At 48.8% G+C, this 18244-nt stretch overlaps 1 protein-coding gene across 2 annotated transcripts in view; it reads right to left on the bottom strand.

Moving 5' to 3' along the window:
- Positions 1-4326: 4326 nt before the first annotated feature.
- Positions 4327-18244, bottom strand: part of Ythdf1 (YTH N(6)-methyladenosine RNA binding protein 1) — a 16541-nt gene continuing 2623 nt past the window's right edge. For both annotated transcript variants that reach the window (XM_005409994.2, XM_005409995.2), the window contains 2 exons: positions 11173-12696; positions 4327-5642 (listed from right to left, as the gene is read on the bottom strand). In XM_005409994.2, the coding sequence (XP_005410051.1) occupies positions 5616-5642; positions 11173-12696 (1551 nt within the window). In that variant the 3' untranslated portion in view covers positions 4327-5615. The remainder of the gene's footprint in view (positions 5643-11172; positions 12697-18244) is intronic.

The raw sequence follows: 18244 nt of genomic DNA, 5'->3' as shown, positions 1-18244 counted from the left end.
AAAAATCATTTCCTAACCTCAGGGGAATAGCCTTAGAAGTATAATTTTCTGTGGCAAACAGTCCTACTTCCTGGTTTAAAAGACATGGTGGCCATACCTGAACAGGGTACAATCCCTGCTCAGAGCCCACCTGCCCAAAGGCTGGAGATATCTCAAGAGTCTAGGGATGAAACAGAGCCCACAGAAAGGCCTGTTTCCAACAAAGTTTCACCTTTCATATGTGCAGGTCCCCAAAAATTATAGAACCAGGGAGGTACTGACTAGTAGCACCCAGTGGGAAAAGCAGATCCTCGCCAAAGGGGTCCTGCATATCTGGAATTATCACATCTTTACAAAAAACTCATCAGTTCAACGCATGTATGCAACTGCATGCCAGTGTTCATGTGTCTATGTGTGGGTATGTATGTGCACTGCCTTGGACACAACTGTGCATGTATGCATGCCCATGTGCATGTATGCCTGTATGTATGTCTCTACGCACAGGTATGTGTTCATGTGTGTGCTTGTGCATTTGTGTGTTATGCTTATGTGGTCATCCCTGGAGAGGGTGACAAACTCCCTCAGAACCCACCTGCCCTAAAGTTGTGGACATCCCAAGAGTCTGAAGACCAGACAGAGCCCGAAGACCTGCTTCCACGTTTCTCTCCAGGCTTGTGTGTCTGCGTATGGTGCAGGAGGCAGCTCCAAGGTAGAAAGTCCACCCGCTCCCTAGCCCTCTGGATTCTCAGGATGCTTGGCACCCCTGCCCGGCAGTCAGTCTGCACTGATGTACCCAGAGGCTCGTCTCAGGTTCCCACCATCCTCCTCCCACCTCGTCCTTCCTGAGGCCTCAGCTGTCTTTGGGAATCTTGCTGGCAGGAACAAGGCAGACAGCAATGCTCGGCATTCCTGGGGCATGAACTTCCCCTAGCCCCACTCTCCAGCACCTCCATGCCCTGGGGCTCTTCGCTGCCCTCACCAGGGTCCGCGTTAGCTAGAAGCGGCCACCGAGCCTGGTTCTGGTGTCTGGCACTGCTAGTGATCTGCTGCCCTCTTCAGTTTAACTCTACCCTTCCAGCTGAGCAACAACTCTGCCATCCAATCCTGAACTCATGTGGCAGTATCCCACCCAGGAAGTGGGCAGAGAAACTGGACAATAGCAAGAATAAAGCTTGCTCCATGTCACCAACTCAAGGACCCTGCCTGCCTGGTAGAAAGACGGCTGTTTGCATCACCTTCCGTGAAAGACGGAGCAGCTGAGTGGCCACATCTTGCTTCAGCAGCTCCCCACCTGCCCCAGAGTCAAGGTATCCCAAGAGAGACCGACCTGCACGTAGGACAAGAGGGCAGGGGGTCTTCTCGCAGCATTCACATTTGCTCCTGCCCCTTGTTCCCTGGACTCCAGCTTGAGCAGCACAGGTCAGTCATGTGGTCACCCTGAGTGCAGGCACTCCCAAAGGATGGCTGCTCACCCCTTGCTCTCAGAGAGACAGGGAATGACACAGGGTCTCTCTGGGGAAAGACTGGGGCAGATAAAAAGGACAAGACCCAGGGGGAGCTTGGGCACTGAGCAGAGATGGGGCCTGTACTCCAGGTCATGCAGATACATACACCACTCCCTCTCCAACCACTGGCTTCCTTGCACACTTCACTGGTGGAGTCTCACCCAGACCCTGCCTCACCTAGGCCCTTGCCTACTCCCGACCTCCCCCTGCATTCCCAACCTCCTGCACCCCAATACCTCTTTATGCCCTCTCACAGAGAGCCTGTCCTCCCCGAAGCTGGAGAGGATGAGGCACGACAGACACATTTCTTCAGAACATGCTGAGTGCCAGCATATGCTGGAGGCCTACCCAGAGCTTGGCAGTCATTAGCCACTCTTTGGAGTAGCTCAGAGTGCCTGGACACTTGGGGGTGGGGGTGCTGCTGATCACAAACACCCCATAGGTCCACCTCAACATCTCAAAGGCAAAGGACTGCACTGCAGACTTGGTCTGAGATGACCTCAGCCGCAGGCCACCATAGGAAGCCAGCAGGTCCATCAGTCCCCTGCTTACCCCAGAACTGCCCTTTCAAATGGACACTTGGCAGAGCTGAAGCCTGGACCTGGTGTCCATTCCACAGGCGAGCAGCCTGGTTATTTGGGTAGGTCTTGCTCCTTCCCCACACAAGCTGTGTACAGTGCAGGCAGGAAGCAGGCTGTCTGCGCTGACTCCAACACCTAGTACTATACCCACAGACCAGGAAGGGAGTTACTTACATCTGAATACAAACCGTGGGTCAGTGCAGGGCACTGCCACACCCTTGCCTGTGTCCTCTTCTTGGTACTCCTATGCAGTAGATGGACAATGAGAGACTTCTGGAAGTGGGAAAGCCTGGCAGCTCTGAAGAGACTGAACTGTTCTTTCAGTTCAATAAAATCTACACCACATAGATCTATAGAATGCCATCCACAGAATTATGTTAAAAATGTCATGGAGGACAACTGTTCAAATACCTTTTCTAATAATTAGTTTCCCCAAAAACCTGAATATGCAAATCCTAAAAGCGATTCCAGGCTACAGAAAACTGAACGCCAGTCACAAGGGGACGGGTAGTGAAGGAGACCACCATTTACTTGGATGTGCTGCAGTGGACGTCTAAAGGAACTCCACTGTCTGCACCATTTCCCCGTGGCTACGGCAAGATGTCTAGAGCAACCCGCCTCCTGAGAGGCACAAGTCTGGTGACCCCTAAGTCACACAGTAATGAAACAGTGCCAATTCCTCTCACAGACCTTGGCTCCCAGCTGGCCTATGGCTACAGAAGTTACTTCAGTCCTAAGGAGGAGTTCATCAATCCTGGACACCAGAAAACCTGAGAGGGACAGAATCCAGCTGAGGGAGAAAACGGAGTGGCAACACTCATCCCAAACCACAGATTTCCTCCAGCACAGCTCCCAGTGCAGGGAGCAACCTGCGAATGCAACCAGTGACCACCTGAGGCCTGCGAGAGGGACACCAAGTGGCACTGCCAGCTAGTAGTTCTACCAGAATCTACCTAGAATCTACCTAGAATCCATTGTGAAATCCTAACATGGTTTGCCATGGGCAGGGTCAGAAAAAGAAATAAGGGCTTATTTGGCTGGCTGTGTTTTCTCAGGAGTGGGAAACACAAACAGTAAATTGATACAATCCTTCACAAACCATGGTGACACACTTCTAAATTACTGAAGCTCCCTAACTTTCACAGTACATGCCAAGTTTCTTAACACTAGACATGGCTAAGAACCAGGAATATGATGAAATCCCTGACCACTCCTCCAACTACATACCCGCTCTATAGTTGGTTTGCAGAGGGAGTTGATAACTCCTGGGTTTGGAGCATGCCTTCAGGGTAGGGGATAACTAAACACAGATGCCAGCTGGCGAGCACCACTAGCCCCAGTACCTCCTCTAGCTCCATGGCGACCAGCACTCACACCCACCTCTTCCCTACAATGACTCCTCTAGCCCTCTTGCATTGACTCAATAAGGTGGAACACCCCGTATAACATGCACTCCCTCTTGGTGCATCTCTCAGCCTATCACTCAACTGCAGGAATTACCTCTTTAGAGGAGCCTAGTGAATCCACTCATGTAAGAAAATGGCACACAAATATTCAGCCACTCAGTGTGTAAAGCACGCTCCCTCAAGTAAAGAAGCAATCTGGAGCTGGACTGGAGAAAATAAATACCCCACCGGACCAACTGTCAGAGCATGAGCCTAGTTTTCCTATGTTTTGTGCATTTCCTGGTGAGACACTAAGTTCTGGTAGAGGCAGTGACCGCCTGGGAGAGGATGTGAGGACTCCTGAAACAATACTCGCTCAGTGTCTGTAACTCACACTTGTCAAAAGATGGGGACATACATACCTGGGCACATGCCCTTGTTTGAAAATTTCACAAGGAAAATACCCTGAGAACAAACATCAAACACATGCGTGGAGAACGAAGAGAGGGAGTGTGCACTGCTGTCTGCACTTGAATGGACTGAGCGTGGGCAAAAGGACAGAGAGGAGAAAGCCAAGTGGCACAGGGGTCAGAGCTGAGGTCACATGTGGTCCTCTACCTGTGCTGGGGGACTGAAATTCTAAGTTCTAACTGGAGCTCTAAGAGTTGTTCTGCCCTTTCAGTGGAAGCCACTGAGGCACAGTAAAGTTCCAGCACAGTCTCAGGCGGCCCCTAGCTCTCCACCTGCCTGAGAAGGAGTGCCTCAGACCTGAGAAACCCACGCTGCATGGACAGCGACTTCACCACTGGCTTCACAGCTACCATAAAAACAAGACTTGTCCCCCACAGGCAGGAGGAAGGACGAGAGCACACAGGCTTGCTAACAGGTGTGTTTATTAAGGCTTGTATTCTCCTAGAGGACAGCAATCCACTGCTGATCAGGACTCTGTACAGGCAGTAACAGCTCAGAGGAAGTGACACGCTCTAAATACAAGTCTAAAGAATACAGCTTCAACTTTTAACTCAGAGGGTCTTTTGGAGTAAATAGTTGTGGAAGGTATCTGCTCTCTAAGACAGTAAGGATCCTCTACAGTGGGTGCGTGCAGATTCGTGTGCAAGGGCGTCGGGCACGAGTGCCACTTTCATGCTACGTAAACTCCAACTCCAGGTAGCAGGGCAGCTCCTTAATGGCCCTCATTCCACAACACATGACAGCAAATTATTTCCTAAAAGGATTTTTTGTTTTTTGATTTTTTAAACCATTCAACAGGAAAAGAAAAATCAGACACACGGAATTTAGTCGACAGCATCGTCCATTGCACTGTACTATCAGAGCCTACATTTAAAGCTCAGCATTGTTAGTAAAAAACTGAAGATGGCATGAAGGTTATCAAGTGAAGAAAGGGCAAATTAAAAATGATTTGCAAAGAGCTAGGGACACACACACACAGAACTGGACCTCAAACACCTTCAAATCCTCGGCAGCGGTGAGACCAGGCAGTGAGGGGCGGTGCAGCTCCGGTGGTAATACCCCAGGAAGGGTGAGTCTCCGGGGCAACCAGAGTCACATGTGGAAAACTAAAATTTGTCTTTCTGCCTAGCAGAAAAACCAAACGGCAGATTAGCACTTTAGACAGCATGAATAGTAAAAATGGTGAACCAGCCCGGCCAGGCAATCACTAACCTTCTGACTTCAGTACTGTGAGGAGATTTTAACAACACACTAAATGACAAACAGCTCACGGGTTATTCTGTTTGCAAAAAAAGCAGTAAAGGGGCTAAAATTTTGAAGTCTCCTATAGAAACATTAAATGACTGGATATAAGAATAAGAACATAATTTCTGCCAAAATAAAAAAATCTTTGGGATGTATTAAGATTTTTTGTTTTGTTTTTAAGGATATTTGTATCTCGCATTAGGTCAGTCTGATAAGCTGACAAAAAAAATATTCCTTTATTAGTGAGTTCTACAATATTATAATACATAGAAAAAATACAAATGAACACAGATCCATCAGCAAAAATGAACTATAAAGAAGATAAAGATGCAACACTCAATCTTGCACAAGGATGACACGCTGGAGCTGACACCACAGGCAGCACCAAGCATACAGTTTTAAACTGTTTTCAAAGCCAGCTGTTAACCATGTAAGAACCTGGTTTGTCCTTATTGTTTGTTTCGATTCTGCCGCTCCTGTAAAAAGAAAGAGAGGAGTTTAATACCCTAAGTGACCGTGATGTGACACACAGGTGAATTCCCACAAAAGCGGGGCCGAGGTTGCCTTCCCACTGCAGCCGCGGCTCTGGATGCAGGCCTCTCTGCTCAGCCACCCAGGCCCCTCCAATGCACACTGCTCTGAGCTCTAGGGCCCTGGTCCCACAGACCATGTCCTACCCACCTCTCCCCTGCCAGAAGGCCCTCTGCCCGAGCCAACACAGGTCCACCTCCAGACAACTGCCAGCCCTCCCTCACAGGTCACTGTCACACTACATGGAAAAAAACATTAGAAATAGAAAATCATCTGAGCCCAAAAAAACAAGCTTGTGTAAGGCATGCAAGCATGCCAGGATGTAGGAGCTATTCTCCTGAATTTTCTCTCATTTAAACCTCTCAGTGGCTCAATGGACACCAAAGTCTGTCTAACCTGCTTCAAAGGCAAACCCTATGTCAGGTGTGGTGGTACATGCCTGTAGTCCAAGCAACTTGGGAGGCTGAGGCAGGATTTCAAGCTCCAAGATCTGCAAATTCTAGGCCAGCCTAGAAAACTTAGCAGGACCCTCCCTATCTAAGAAAATAAAATAAAATAAAACCAAAAAAATTTAAAGGGCTGTGGGTATAGCTCAATGTAAAACCCTTTGTTCAATTCTCAAAACAAAGGGGGTTTTAAAAAGGTACTGAGTTACTTGGCTGATAAAGAGCAGGACCAGCTGGCAGCTGTCCAGTTTGGGCCCTTTCCCACCGTGCAAGCCTGCTCTGTGCCAGGTGACCCCATGCACCGACTCCATGGGATGTGAGGCACTGACGACGTCACAAGCTGACCTCTGGTGAGCAGAGTCGGATGGGCTATTCAGGGGTGAGGTGGAGGAGGGTGGTGTGGACAGGACACTGGGCCTGTGCCTAGTGCCGGCCCCTACTGCCCTGCCCGCCTGCTTCCCGGATGCTGTGACATACCACCTTCCTCCAAACGCCCTCCACTGCCCTGTCTGCCTCAGAGCCGGCCAACCAAAGACTGAAACCGAAAGCCCAGATGAACCCTCTCCTCCTTCACGTTTCGGGTATCAGGTATTTTGCTCAGCAATAAAAAGCTAATACATCCTCTACTGCCAAAAAGAAGCCGGCAACCTCCAGCAGTGCTGACCAGCTCTGGGGAGGTGCCTCCCGCCATGCTTCCTTCTGGTTTCCACAACCACAGCAGTCATTTCCAGACCACACTCGCCATGTGAGGTTGAGGCTTACGCCTGACCCTCATCCCATCTGCCTACCTGGCTTCTAGTCAGTAGGCTGTTACACCTGCAGCCAGCGGTGAAGCTTTCAGGACCTCTTTCCTATCCAAGCAGCATCTAACTCAGCTCTCAACACGGAAACACCCACAACACAAGACGCAAGCTCACACTGCTGTCACAGGGGCACCCCTGGCACCTCCATCCTCAGTGAAGGCTAGCACAACACCAGCTACGTAAAGTGCAGTTTAAGCAACAATCTGCATGAAGGATGAGTGTATCTTCAGGTTCACACCAACAGTGCCAGCACTGGGGTAAACACTGTCCCAGTTCAGGGCACGGCCCTAACTGTGGCCATGCCTCCCACATCCCTGTGCAGCTCCCACCTGGGGGAGCCTCCAGAGCATCTAGATTAACAAAGAAGACAGGTGGCCACTGCTCTAAGAATTCAATGTCTCTTGCTGGGCGTGGTGACGCACGCCTGTAATCCCAGCACTGGGGAGGCTGAGGCAGGGGGATCTTTGCAAGTTCGAGACCAGCCTAGACTACAAAGTGAGCTCAAGGTCAGCCTGAGCTGCATATCCAGACCCTATCTCAAAAAGACAAAAAAAAAAAAGAATTCAATGTCTCCTCCCAACCTAAAGTGTAAACCTGGAGAAAAGACCTCTGTATTCTGCATTCCCTTTAAAATTCTCTAAGACGTCAGTCTTTTGGTCCAAACGGCTACTACTAACTTATCCAGAACAGGAGACTCTGCAAGTGCCCCACATTCCTCTGACCTTTATGAGCAGCTACAAAGTCCACCACATGGACTTTAAAAAGTAACATCACTCAAAAAACTTATTTTAAATAACAAAAAAACAGCTGTAAGGCAGCACACAACAAGCACGCAGGAATGCTTAAGTTCTCTACTGTTTCCAAAGCCAAATGCCAGTGGGCAGGACTGGCCTGGGTGCGAGCCCACATCCTGTGGAACACCCTATTTGTTCCTCTTAAGCCTCCTCTGAGGGACTGTTTATAGACTTAACAATGTGTTATCCTAGGACTTGGTCTGACATAGTTGCCATAAAAGTTACTGCTTTCACAAGAAATAAGAATGTTTCCACAATTATAGCTAGAAACTCTGAAAGGCAAACTGAAAAAATGTAGCTGTATTTTACTCTGTAAACACTAGGTATTTTTAAATTACGACCACCTGAAAGCTGCTGGGTCTAATCCTCAGGGATGAACAAAAGGAGATCTCTCCATAGGGGCTGAGAGCCCCTGGCTACAAGTACTACAACCAGGGGGAAGCAGTGGTTCCCCCACGTCTGCAGGGCATTTCTTGTGCAGACTACATTGCACTTTTCAGTGGAAACCCCGAGTCTCAACTCTGAGACACCTCGGGTCCCCATCCTGAGAGAACGATAACCCAGCCAACAGAATGAAGACCAGAGTACTTACTGGCAGGCAGCGGGAGCACAGTGCAGCTCGGGCACGGTGTCAGTCCGGGGCTGCTCTAGAATCACCTGTTTCTCTACGCAGCCCAATGAACTGAACCACCGAACAAATCAGGGTTCTTATTTGTCACTTTCAGTAATACAAATTAACAACAAACATTTGGATCAAAACAGCCTGGCTGACCAGCTTGTGGGAGGACCGCCACACTCCTTCCTACGACGCCCCCAGGCCCTCTGGCAGACTTGCCTCCAATGTTCAAGTGGCACAGATGCTGACAGAGGAGGACACCTGAAGCCCACAGGCTGCTCAGCACAGGCTCAACCGAAAACCCCCAGAAACTCAGTGTCTAGGAATCAAGTTGCTATAATGAAAGTTTTAGGACACTAGAACTTTTAAAACAGATCTGAGGCAGAATTATATCCCTAAGCTCAGCACCAACCTTTGGCACCTGGTGCACTACACGAAAATCCATGTACGAAAGTGATCAAAATATACGTTGAACATTTCAATTAAAAATAGATATAGATGGGTACAGGTGGATATGGCTGACATAGGTGGATATGGGTGGACACAGATATATAGTGGATACAGGTGATATAAATGGGTATGGGGGGATATAGATCTATCTATAACTATGTATCAGTAAAAAGCACACTGCCATTAACCCCCTCCACATACTCCCCAACTCTGAACACACTAACCCACCCCATCACTCCTGGCACTTCTGAAGCAGGCCTAGACGTCCTCTTTGTGTCTTTATAACTGTGACCAAAACTGCGGTGAATGCTGCCGAGTGCCGCCCAGTGGAAGAGCAGGCTTGTAAAAACATCACTGTTCTCACCCACCTCATCACCAGACCTGGAGCTGTGCCACGCCCCTTCTGGCTCTTCCTCAGTCAAAATGATCGTGAAAGCAAACATTCTGAATCCGTTCAGGACATCAAGGTAGCCACAACAGCACAACGAAAGACAATCACAAAAAGGACCTCCAAAACTGCTTCCGAAAGTGACAAGAATGCTAAGTGTGTTTAAAGCCAGAGGTATTCTGAGCAGGACTAGTGACAATGTCTTTCACTGAAAGAAAGTTTTAATTTAAACATTCACTGTATTTTTCAATCACCCCTCCTATTCAGAATTTACAAAGGAAACTCAAACACACACACAGCCAGCTGTCAGTTTAAAGCCAAACCTACATCTAACTACCAGGTATCCCTGTCCTAACCCTGCAAACTCCGTACAGCTGTGCACTGCATTCATGAGGTTCTTCTTTAGGGCAGTGGCCTGTAGGATCAACCAGTGGCCCTGCAGCCAGCTCATGCAGGAAGGCCACACCATGATGCCAGCAGAACAATGAGGCCACACAGCAACACTTCTCAGAGAAAGTCTCATTGTTAGGCAATGCAGAACTGCATTTTATTTTATACCTGAAAGTGCTAACGTATCAAATTTCAGTTTCCTCAAATAAATGGCATTCTCTCACCACACTGCTTCAGTTTTGCAACTCTGGGCTACTCACAATAAGCCGAAGTTAGTGCTAGTGGCCCTGCCACATGCCGTCTGCATACCTGTCTGGTCCAAACACTTCAGGACACATATGCTCATGTGAGGATTCTGCTTCAGGAAAGACTGGAAACCCGCCTATTACCAACTGACATTTGAGGCAAGAAAGGAGGACAGAACTTCAGGGTGTATTCTCTTGGTAATGCAGGCTTTACGAAGCACATTAGGTCTTTGCTGTCCCTTTCGTGGGTCCTGCTTCAAGACCAGACGCACTGACACTGCAAGGTGCTGCGCCACTGGGATCCTCCAAGTTTCACTGTGGATGTCACTTGTAACTGGTAATTAGGACCACCTCAGAGACCCAGCCAAGTAGATCAAAATGTAACTTCTCTTTTTTTAGTGACTGGAGACTGCACCCAGCGCTTTAATGCACAGCTACATCCCCAGCCCTTTTAAAATTTTTTATTCTGAGGCACAGTCACACTATGTTGCCCAGGCTGGACTTGAACTTGTGATCCTTTTGCTTCAGTTTCCCGAAGTGCTGGGATTATTTCGCTATGTACCACCACACCAGGCTTAAATGTACCCTTGTGTTGTGTTCTTTTGCAACAGGGTCTCGCTACGCAGTTCAGGCTGGCCTTGAACTCACTGTGTAGCCCATGCGGGCCTTGAACTCCTGGCAATCCACTGGCCTCAGCCTCCTGAGTGCTGGGATTATAGGCGTGCACCACCACGCCCAGCTTCCCATTTGTTATTATAAAATGTCTGGATTTCATACTTGCCCTTTTTCCACCATTCTCTTTACTACTTAGATGGAGTAAGTTTAAGTTTCCAAAAACTGAAGGATCAGGTTTTTGAAAGAAAAATAGGAAAATCTCTAGACCAGACCAGTTTCCAACAGCTAAGGGGAGGCCCCCAAGAATATCACTGCCTCAGCTCACGTAGCCACACCCATCTCCCAGTGCAACGTGAACATTCCATTCTACGTGTTCCTGACAGACACAGGCGTCTTGGCACGAAGAGACCATGAGTCTAAGAACGAAAGAGTAAGTTCCCTCAAGCTCTTTGTAACTAAACATGTACCCAGGAGTCCCAGTGACCACACGTCTTAAAAACTGGAAAGTGGTCAAAAGTTGCTCAGTGACATCCAAACATCACGCATCTCCCTGCGGCCATGGTGTGGAAAGCTCAGTGAGGGGCTGCCCCCCTGACCTAGGCCCGCCAGGAAGTCTGTCACTGGACTGCTGCGGAGAAGGGGGCCATCCACTCCCAGCCTTGCTCATTGCCCAGGCCGCCTGTTATGAGCGCAGACACGGGACAGACACCCACACAGGTACCACTCACCTTGCGCACCACCTCCTCCTCCTCCTGGCGCTTCTCATAGTGAGAAAAGTCATCAAAGATGGAGGTGGTGTGCTTGTAGGAAGCGATAATCCTCAACACTTGCTTTGCTTTTTCTAGGGGCACCTCCTGTGTGTCTCGGGAGTTTGTGACTGGCTTGTTGTCGTTGTTCTCCAGTCTGATGTGTCGGAGCTGGTTATTGGGCACATCTTTAACAAATATCCACTTCACATCGAACTTTCCCTTCCACTTGTCCTGAGACCAGACCCCAGCACTAGTGCCATAGTCCACAGGGGACTTCATCTCAGCCACTCCACAGAAATGCCCGCTCCCATTGACACTGAAGAGCAGGTAGACGGGCCCCTTGCTACCCATGGCACGAAAGGCGCTGTCCAGGCGCTTATTGCCGTGTTCCGTGCTACACCAAATGGAGTACTTGATGGAGCGGTGAATGTCGTCCTCAGAGTAGCTCTTTATGATGAACACACGTCCACTTTTAAGATTCCAGTCAAACTCTTTAGGGTTGTAGCTGTGGGCAGCTTTCAGTTTCTCAAGGATGGGGTGGGACTCTACACTTGGGGCAGAATTAGACTGGGTATTTGCAGAAGAGTTACAATCACTGCTGGCCCCTCCACTCTGACCAAATGCTGCATTTCTATTCCTAGGGGCAACCCAGCGAGTTTGGGGTGGCTGCTGAGGGCTCTGATACTGTGGCTGGGCCAAAGGTGGAGGCTGTGCTGGGGGAGGTTGAGCCAGCACCTGCTGGGGCTGTGGGGCAGACTGGGGGGATGATGCCTGTTGAGGGGCTGGAGCCTTTGGTACAGGTCCCTTGTTGTCCCAGGTACCAATGTCCATGTTATGCTTTATGGGTGGAGGAGGCAATGCACCCCCCATCACAGGCCCGCTCTTTGTTTTCATTTTAGGCTGTGGTTTTGCAGGCTTGCTGGCAATGGCAGCCCAAGACGTTGGTTTTGAAACTGGCATGCTCACATTTGTTCCACCGTTGCCAGAAAGGACACCTGTCAATGCCACACTGTTGACAACGGAACCTACTGTCTTGACAGCAGAGGTGGTGACATCCCCAATCTTCAGGCCAACCATGCCTTGCTCCAAGCTGTTCATCCCAGGAGCCTTGCTGAGCGTGTCACTGTGAAAGCCCGTCTGCCCATCAACAACCGAGCCACCCAGGGAGCTAGGTGGGTAGGTGTAACTGCTTCCGTAAGCTGAGCTCTGAGTCTGCTGCCCTTGAGAACCACTTGTCCCCCATGCTGAGAATGCAGGGTTTTCGGGGAAAAAATTAAACCTGTGCTGGTAGATATTGTTCCCCAGGCCCCCGGGCTGCCCAAAAACCGCATCATGCATAAAATGATGGTCTCCGTTACTGAGCTGTCCATAGGTAGTAAGGTACGGAATTGGAGGGTCTCCTGCAGTTGACCACGGTGCCTCATTGAGGGAGTAAGGAAATCCAATGGATGGTGGGTAGTAGCTGGACAGGTAGGGATCACTCATCGAGGGGTAACTGTTACTCTGTGAAGACAAACAGGTGACTAGTTAGACTGCTGTCACATATGGGAAGACACGAGCAGCCGAGTATCTCACACACAGGCTGAGCAGAAACAAGCTTGGCAGTGGGAAGCTATTCCTCCTTAAAGGAAACTGAAGGTCACCAAGGTGAGAACAAAGTCAAGACACAGAGAAATGAACAGTGAATACAACCCAGGTTGTCATCTCAAATACAAAGCCTTATCTGCAATGATCCAGGCTCAAGTAAAACAACTGAGTCGAGCCACTTGAGAACCAGCTGCACAGCATCCTTCTGCTTTTACATTCCAGAGTATCCAGTTAGAGAAATCCAGAGCTGGACGTTAATCCCAGTCCTGCAGCAATACTGCTAATTATTGACAGCAGAGCCAAAACAGAACAGCCTTCAGAAGGCACTGAGCTATCTGATGGTAAACCATGGTGTCAGGGCCATGGAGCTCCAGCTCACTCATCAGTTGACACACCTAGGTATCCCACCTCTGGGCCCTGGCTCCCCTTCCCCCAGCTGGAGCTCAGATTACCTTTCATGCACCCTTTCAGAGGCCCCTTCCACATGCCTCTCCTGACAGCTGCCCCCGCCTGAGTGCAGGGGTCTGTCCCTCCATTCCCATGGTTTCCTCAGCACAGCCATGGGCTCTCAGAGTGCGGACTGGCAGCAGAAGCCCCTGGTTGCTCCAGCTCCTCCTCCAAGAGCCAGCCCCTCGAGTATGGGGACCCAAATCTGGGCACAGAGAAGACCTCACTCTGGGCACCAGCCTCACTGAGCTGCCCTGCTGGGGCTTGCCTACCTGCGCAGCAGCAAGAGCATCTGAGGCGGGCTGAAAGTGGCCACACCACAAGGCAGCATGGCCTGGGAGAGGATGCAGTGCTTTTGGCACCCCTCTCAGGAGGCTCTGAAGAGCAGCCCAGGACACGAACCCAGACTGAGGGCCAGCAGCTTTGGGAGCACAACTCCCTGGAGACTCCCCAAGGCCTAGTGAGAACTGGGCTCCACCCCACTGGGGTCCGAGGTGGTGGAAGACGCTTTCCTGTGCAGTGGTAAACCTGTGCAGCCGTGCTGGAGGAGGGGAAAGAGCCCAGTGCAAGGTCAAAAAGCTGCACTTTCTGGAGACCACTCCAGAAGAAGTAACAGTTGTTTCCCTGTAACAAAAACCTCTGAGCCTATAAATGTGACAGTATCAATGTCCCATGAGCGTGAGACAAATGAGCTTATCTTCCCTTCAGAGGAGTTCAATGGTTCTGGCTCCTTTACTGTAACTCCCCCTCACGTGCCTCCACCCAGGCTACCCTGAAGTAGCTTTGTGGAGCAGAGCCTAACAGGAGAGAATGAATCAACAGAGGGGCTTGGGGGAGACTGCTGAGAGACGTGCAGGCGGATGTGTTCAGATGCAGGACAGAGAGGCAGTCAGCTCTCCTCAGCAGCTGCAATCACCTTAACATGGGAAGGGCAGATGGGACAAGAGAGACCTACTGACTGTACTGTATTCTAAGCTAGCTGGCCACAAACAACAGAGCAATAGCAGTGAGGCCACAGACACCTCAGGTGCATATGACTTATACTTAGGCCTCACCTGCAATAGGACACGATTTAGGACACAAGGTAACATATAGCATGTTACGTACATGGAATTCCTAAAATTCTACCTGAGGTACTACTGTCAAACAAACAGGACACACATCACAGAGAGAGCCTCATGAGTGGCCCACCATGCTGCCCACTCTGCAGGCCAAGCAGGAGGTGGCTCCCAGCTGCTCCGCAGCCAGCACTGTCTAACCTCACCTTAGTAACATGGGTTCACACACAACTTCACCCATGAGCCCTAAACAAGTTCTGGAATCCCTATTCCTTCAGGACACTAACACAAAGGTCCTCGTTTGTTTTCCCTTGCAAAAACCATCACACCCTAGGGCAAGAAGCAGCACAGGTCGCTGAAGATGTGTGTGCACGAACTCGGGCCCAACGTCCTCCTCAGGAGATTGCTGGGTACTGCCACATCCAAGCTCCACATTATAGCTCTGGGCACGACAGGACCACATGAAGGAGGGGAACGCACCTTCCAGGCAACATCAGAGCCCACTGACAGAGGTAAATGTAAGCCTCCACCTTCCAGTGAACTGGAAAATGACAAACAAAATAGACACTCCAAAAAAAAAAGAAACCTTACATAATCAGTGACTCTTACCTCTCAATTTGTTTGAAACACCAAACAGTGAAACACAGTAGAGCCATCAACCTGCTCTGGAATTAAGAACATCTTTTCTGAACTTTTTTGTTGCCTTGATAGACAAAAAAGAAATGCCCATTCTGAATGACTACAGCCAGATACTTTGCAATTGAAATGTATACTTCCTCTATTCATTTTTCTGAGGAAATTATTTAAACATTTTCAGTTTCACAAATAATAGCGTAACACAGCATCAGAGTGACCAAGCAACTAAAGGGAGAAGCAGAAAGGCCCCCAAACCCAAGAGAAGCAGAACACCTGCGGAGTGTGCTCAGAAACACGTCCTCAAGTCAAAGCAAATCAACTAAGGCAAAGGAAAGACATTTAGGACAATGTTGAAGAGAAACTAGATGATGCAGGCTTCTGGAGAACAGCGCTGAACCGGGCAGGGCAAGCCTGCTAGGGTAACATGGCTTCAGAAGCCTTGGGGACAGGAGAAATGTTACAAAAAACCCAAATCCCAAGAGTTTATGCAACCATCACTTAACCTCTGTTCAAGACCAGTACTTCCAAGGCTCAATTCTAGCCCCTCAGCTGGCTGGTCAGAATTCTGACAGAATTTCTGCATCTATTTGAGCAACTTGCCAATAAGTATGTGACAACTCACTGTGTCCTTCTAGCTGTATTTCTGGGAAGCACTTGGGATGCCAAATCCTTGCCTAGTGGGCATCACCCCTGAGTCTTTTAAGGAACCCCATATTCTTTAGATGCTACCACAAGAAACCCATGCCAAACACAGGTCCGGATGATCACATGTGCACCTGCTGGCCCCTCAAATCATCCTAAGCCAGCCAAGATCACCTGGAAGCAGAAGTAAGCCAAGTGCTAAGTCTCTCCCAAATGTTGAAATCGACGTTCCATATCACACTTAGAACACAACTTAATTAAAGAGAAAAAAACAAAAGCAGGGATTTCCTTATTTTCTGTTCCTGTCAGACATGACCAGGCAAGTGAGTGCGTTAACAACCGAACACCTTCAATTCAAACAGAGGTCCACCCACCTCTGTGTCCCGGTGCCCTGGTTCATCAGCCAGGGCTGGTCAGAGTCACAGTGCACGTGCTTAGTCTGCTCACCAGCCACAGAAAGCCTGGGGAACAGCAGCATCTGTTCCCAACTCAGACATCACATAGAGGGAGTCTTTTACACCATGAGTAACACCTACTCTGGGTCACCTCACAATCGTTTCTGAACCAGGAAACTAGGGAAGCTGAGCAGGAAGGGCCTCGAACAAGATAATCAGGATGATCGAGGCCTACCCGGAGCCCTCTGCTCCCCGCATAACTCACACACACAGCTGACCAGGAGGTGGGCTGGAAGCTGCAGCGCAGGGGCAGCCTCCAGGGCAAGGAGAGAGAGGCCTCTCTGGAGCTCTATCAACCCAACCTAACTGCATGCTCTTACATACTTTCCAAATCATGTGTAAGGTCCCTGTTTCCAAAACAAAGAAGCACAATGGCCTCCAGCCTACCACCACACATCATATCTAGAATCAAAACAAGGGCTGTGGGTAGGCCCATGACCTTCATCATTGCCACGGCTCTGCAGGCAAGCCTTTGCGTAAGTCAGTCATACAACTGTGTGCTCTAAACAGGCGCACCTCACCTCAACAAAGCTGCTACACACACACCCATGGGGTACACCACAAGAATTCTAAGCTGTCACCAGCCACACGAAATATTCTCTTCTTGCTGGACAGACACAACACCACAGTCTCCTTTGAGAATAAAAGAGAACTTTTCTAAACAGCAACCTTGGTCAGAAGAGTGCAAATCTAGAGGCAACAACAATTCCCAAATGACTCATGACTGAAACAGTACAATAAGGAGAATTCAAAGCAAGCAGGCAGAACAAAATCATGGTCACACCCTGGCTCTATCTCCACTAACTCATCACTTGGGCTTCAGGGGTTCTCAGTTACTTCATCTGTAAGTAAAAGTAAGGACTGAACAGCTCGTTCATGTTACACGCTTCCTGCCTTCCACTAAAGTTGAGTATTTCTGGGAAATGTTTATCAATCCATCAAAGGCATGAATTTATACAATATGCCAATTAATCACCTTGTTAACAAAAGCACAGAACATAAAAGGCCCTTTTTAGAGTTGTTTACTTTTAGGCCCAACCTGTGCAACAGTCTTGCCCAGTGGCTTCCCAAGGGCAAAACAGCTATGACTAGTCACTGACAGCAGAACACAATCTACTCCATTTTAAAGACGTCAACCCAGTTGGGCATGGTGGTTCACACCTGTAACCCCAGCACTCAGGAGGCTAAGGCAGGAGCACTGCCGTGAGTTCAAGGCCTGCCTGCACTATATAGTGAGACCATCTCAAAAAAAGTTTCAAAATAAAAAAATTAAAAATAAAGACTTCATCCCAAATCACACAAGAGTGCCTACCTTATAAAAATGTATTTCCAAGTGCAATGATGCATTCTCCCTCCTCTTGTTTTGGTTAAAATTTAGTATATAATATTGCCATAATATTGCATATGGAAAGTAGAAAATAAAATACTCTTAAAAATAAGTCTATTTAATTTCTGCCCATTACTTTTGGCCAAAGTATCATGGCTGGTGCTAGATCAATTCTACAATGACCTGTGCTACCTAGAAGAGACCGGGTCTCAGAACCAACCAAAAGAGGCCAAAAGCTCAGTGGCTCAAGGCACCCTCCACAGAGTTTCTTGGGCTCCTAAGTGGTTGGCTTTAAAAATGCAGTAGAAAAAAGAAAGATCGAGAAAAGTTCTAGGATGCTTTAGAAAAGGGCACAGAAGAGAGAAAACTGGTAGGCAAACTAGTTTTACTCTGCCTGAAAGAACAGGTAAAGCCTAGATGTAGTCTAAAGTAAATACACACAATGTTTTTAAAGTGGTGGATCTACTTAAACATGAATTCCAATTAGCCCAGTGATTTTAAACTGGGCATCTTTGTCACCAGAGACTGCCACAACTGACACAGCAGAGGCAGCAGTAACTGGGGAAGGGGGTGGGAACAGCCCTGAAGCTGAGCAGGGTGTGGATGGAATTTAGTGGGTAGAAGACAAGCAGGAAGCGAAACATCTACAATCCACAGAAGCCTCCAAAACAACGTTTCAGTCCAAAATGTCCATACTGCCAAGGTTGAGAAACACTGAACCACCTAATAAACAAAACAGACCAGGCACGGCTGCACATACCTGTAATCCCAGCACTCAAGGGGCTGAGGCAAGAGAGTCACTCTGAGTTCAAAGTCAGTCTGAAGTACATAGTGAGACCCTGTCTCAAGAAGACCAAGACAAAGAAAATGAAGATGAAGACGAAGACAACGACAGGAAG

The sequence above is a fragment of the Chinchilla lanigera genome, unplaced genomic scaffold (assembly GCF_000276665.1).
Source record: "Chinchilla lanigera isolate Chin_1 unplaced genomic scaffold, ChiLan1.0 scaffold00127, whole genome shotgun sequence".
Taxonomy (NCBI): domain Eukaryota; kingdom Metazoa; phylum Chordata; class Mammalia; order Rodentia; family Chinchillidae; genus Chinchilla; species Chinchilla lanigera.
This window is presented reverse-complemented; position numbering and strand designations above follow the sequence as displayed.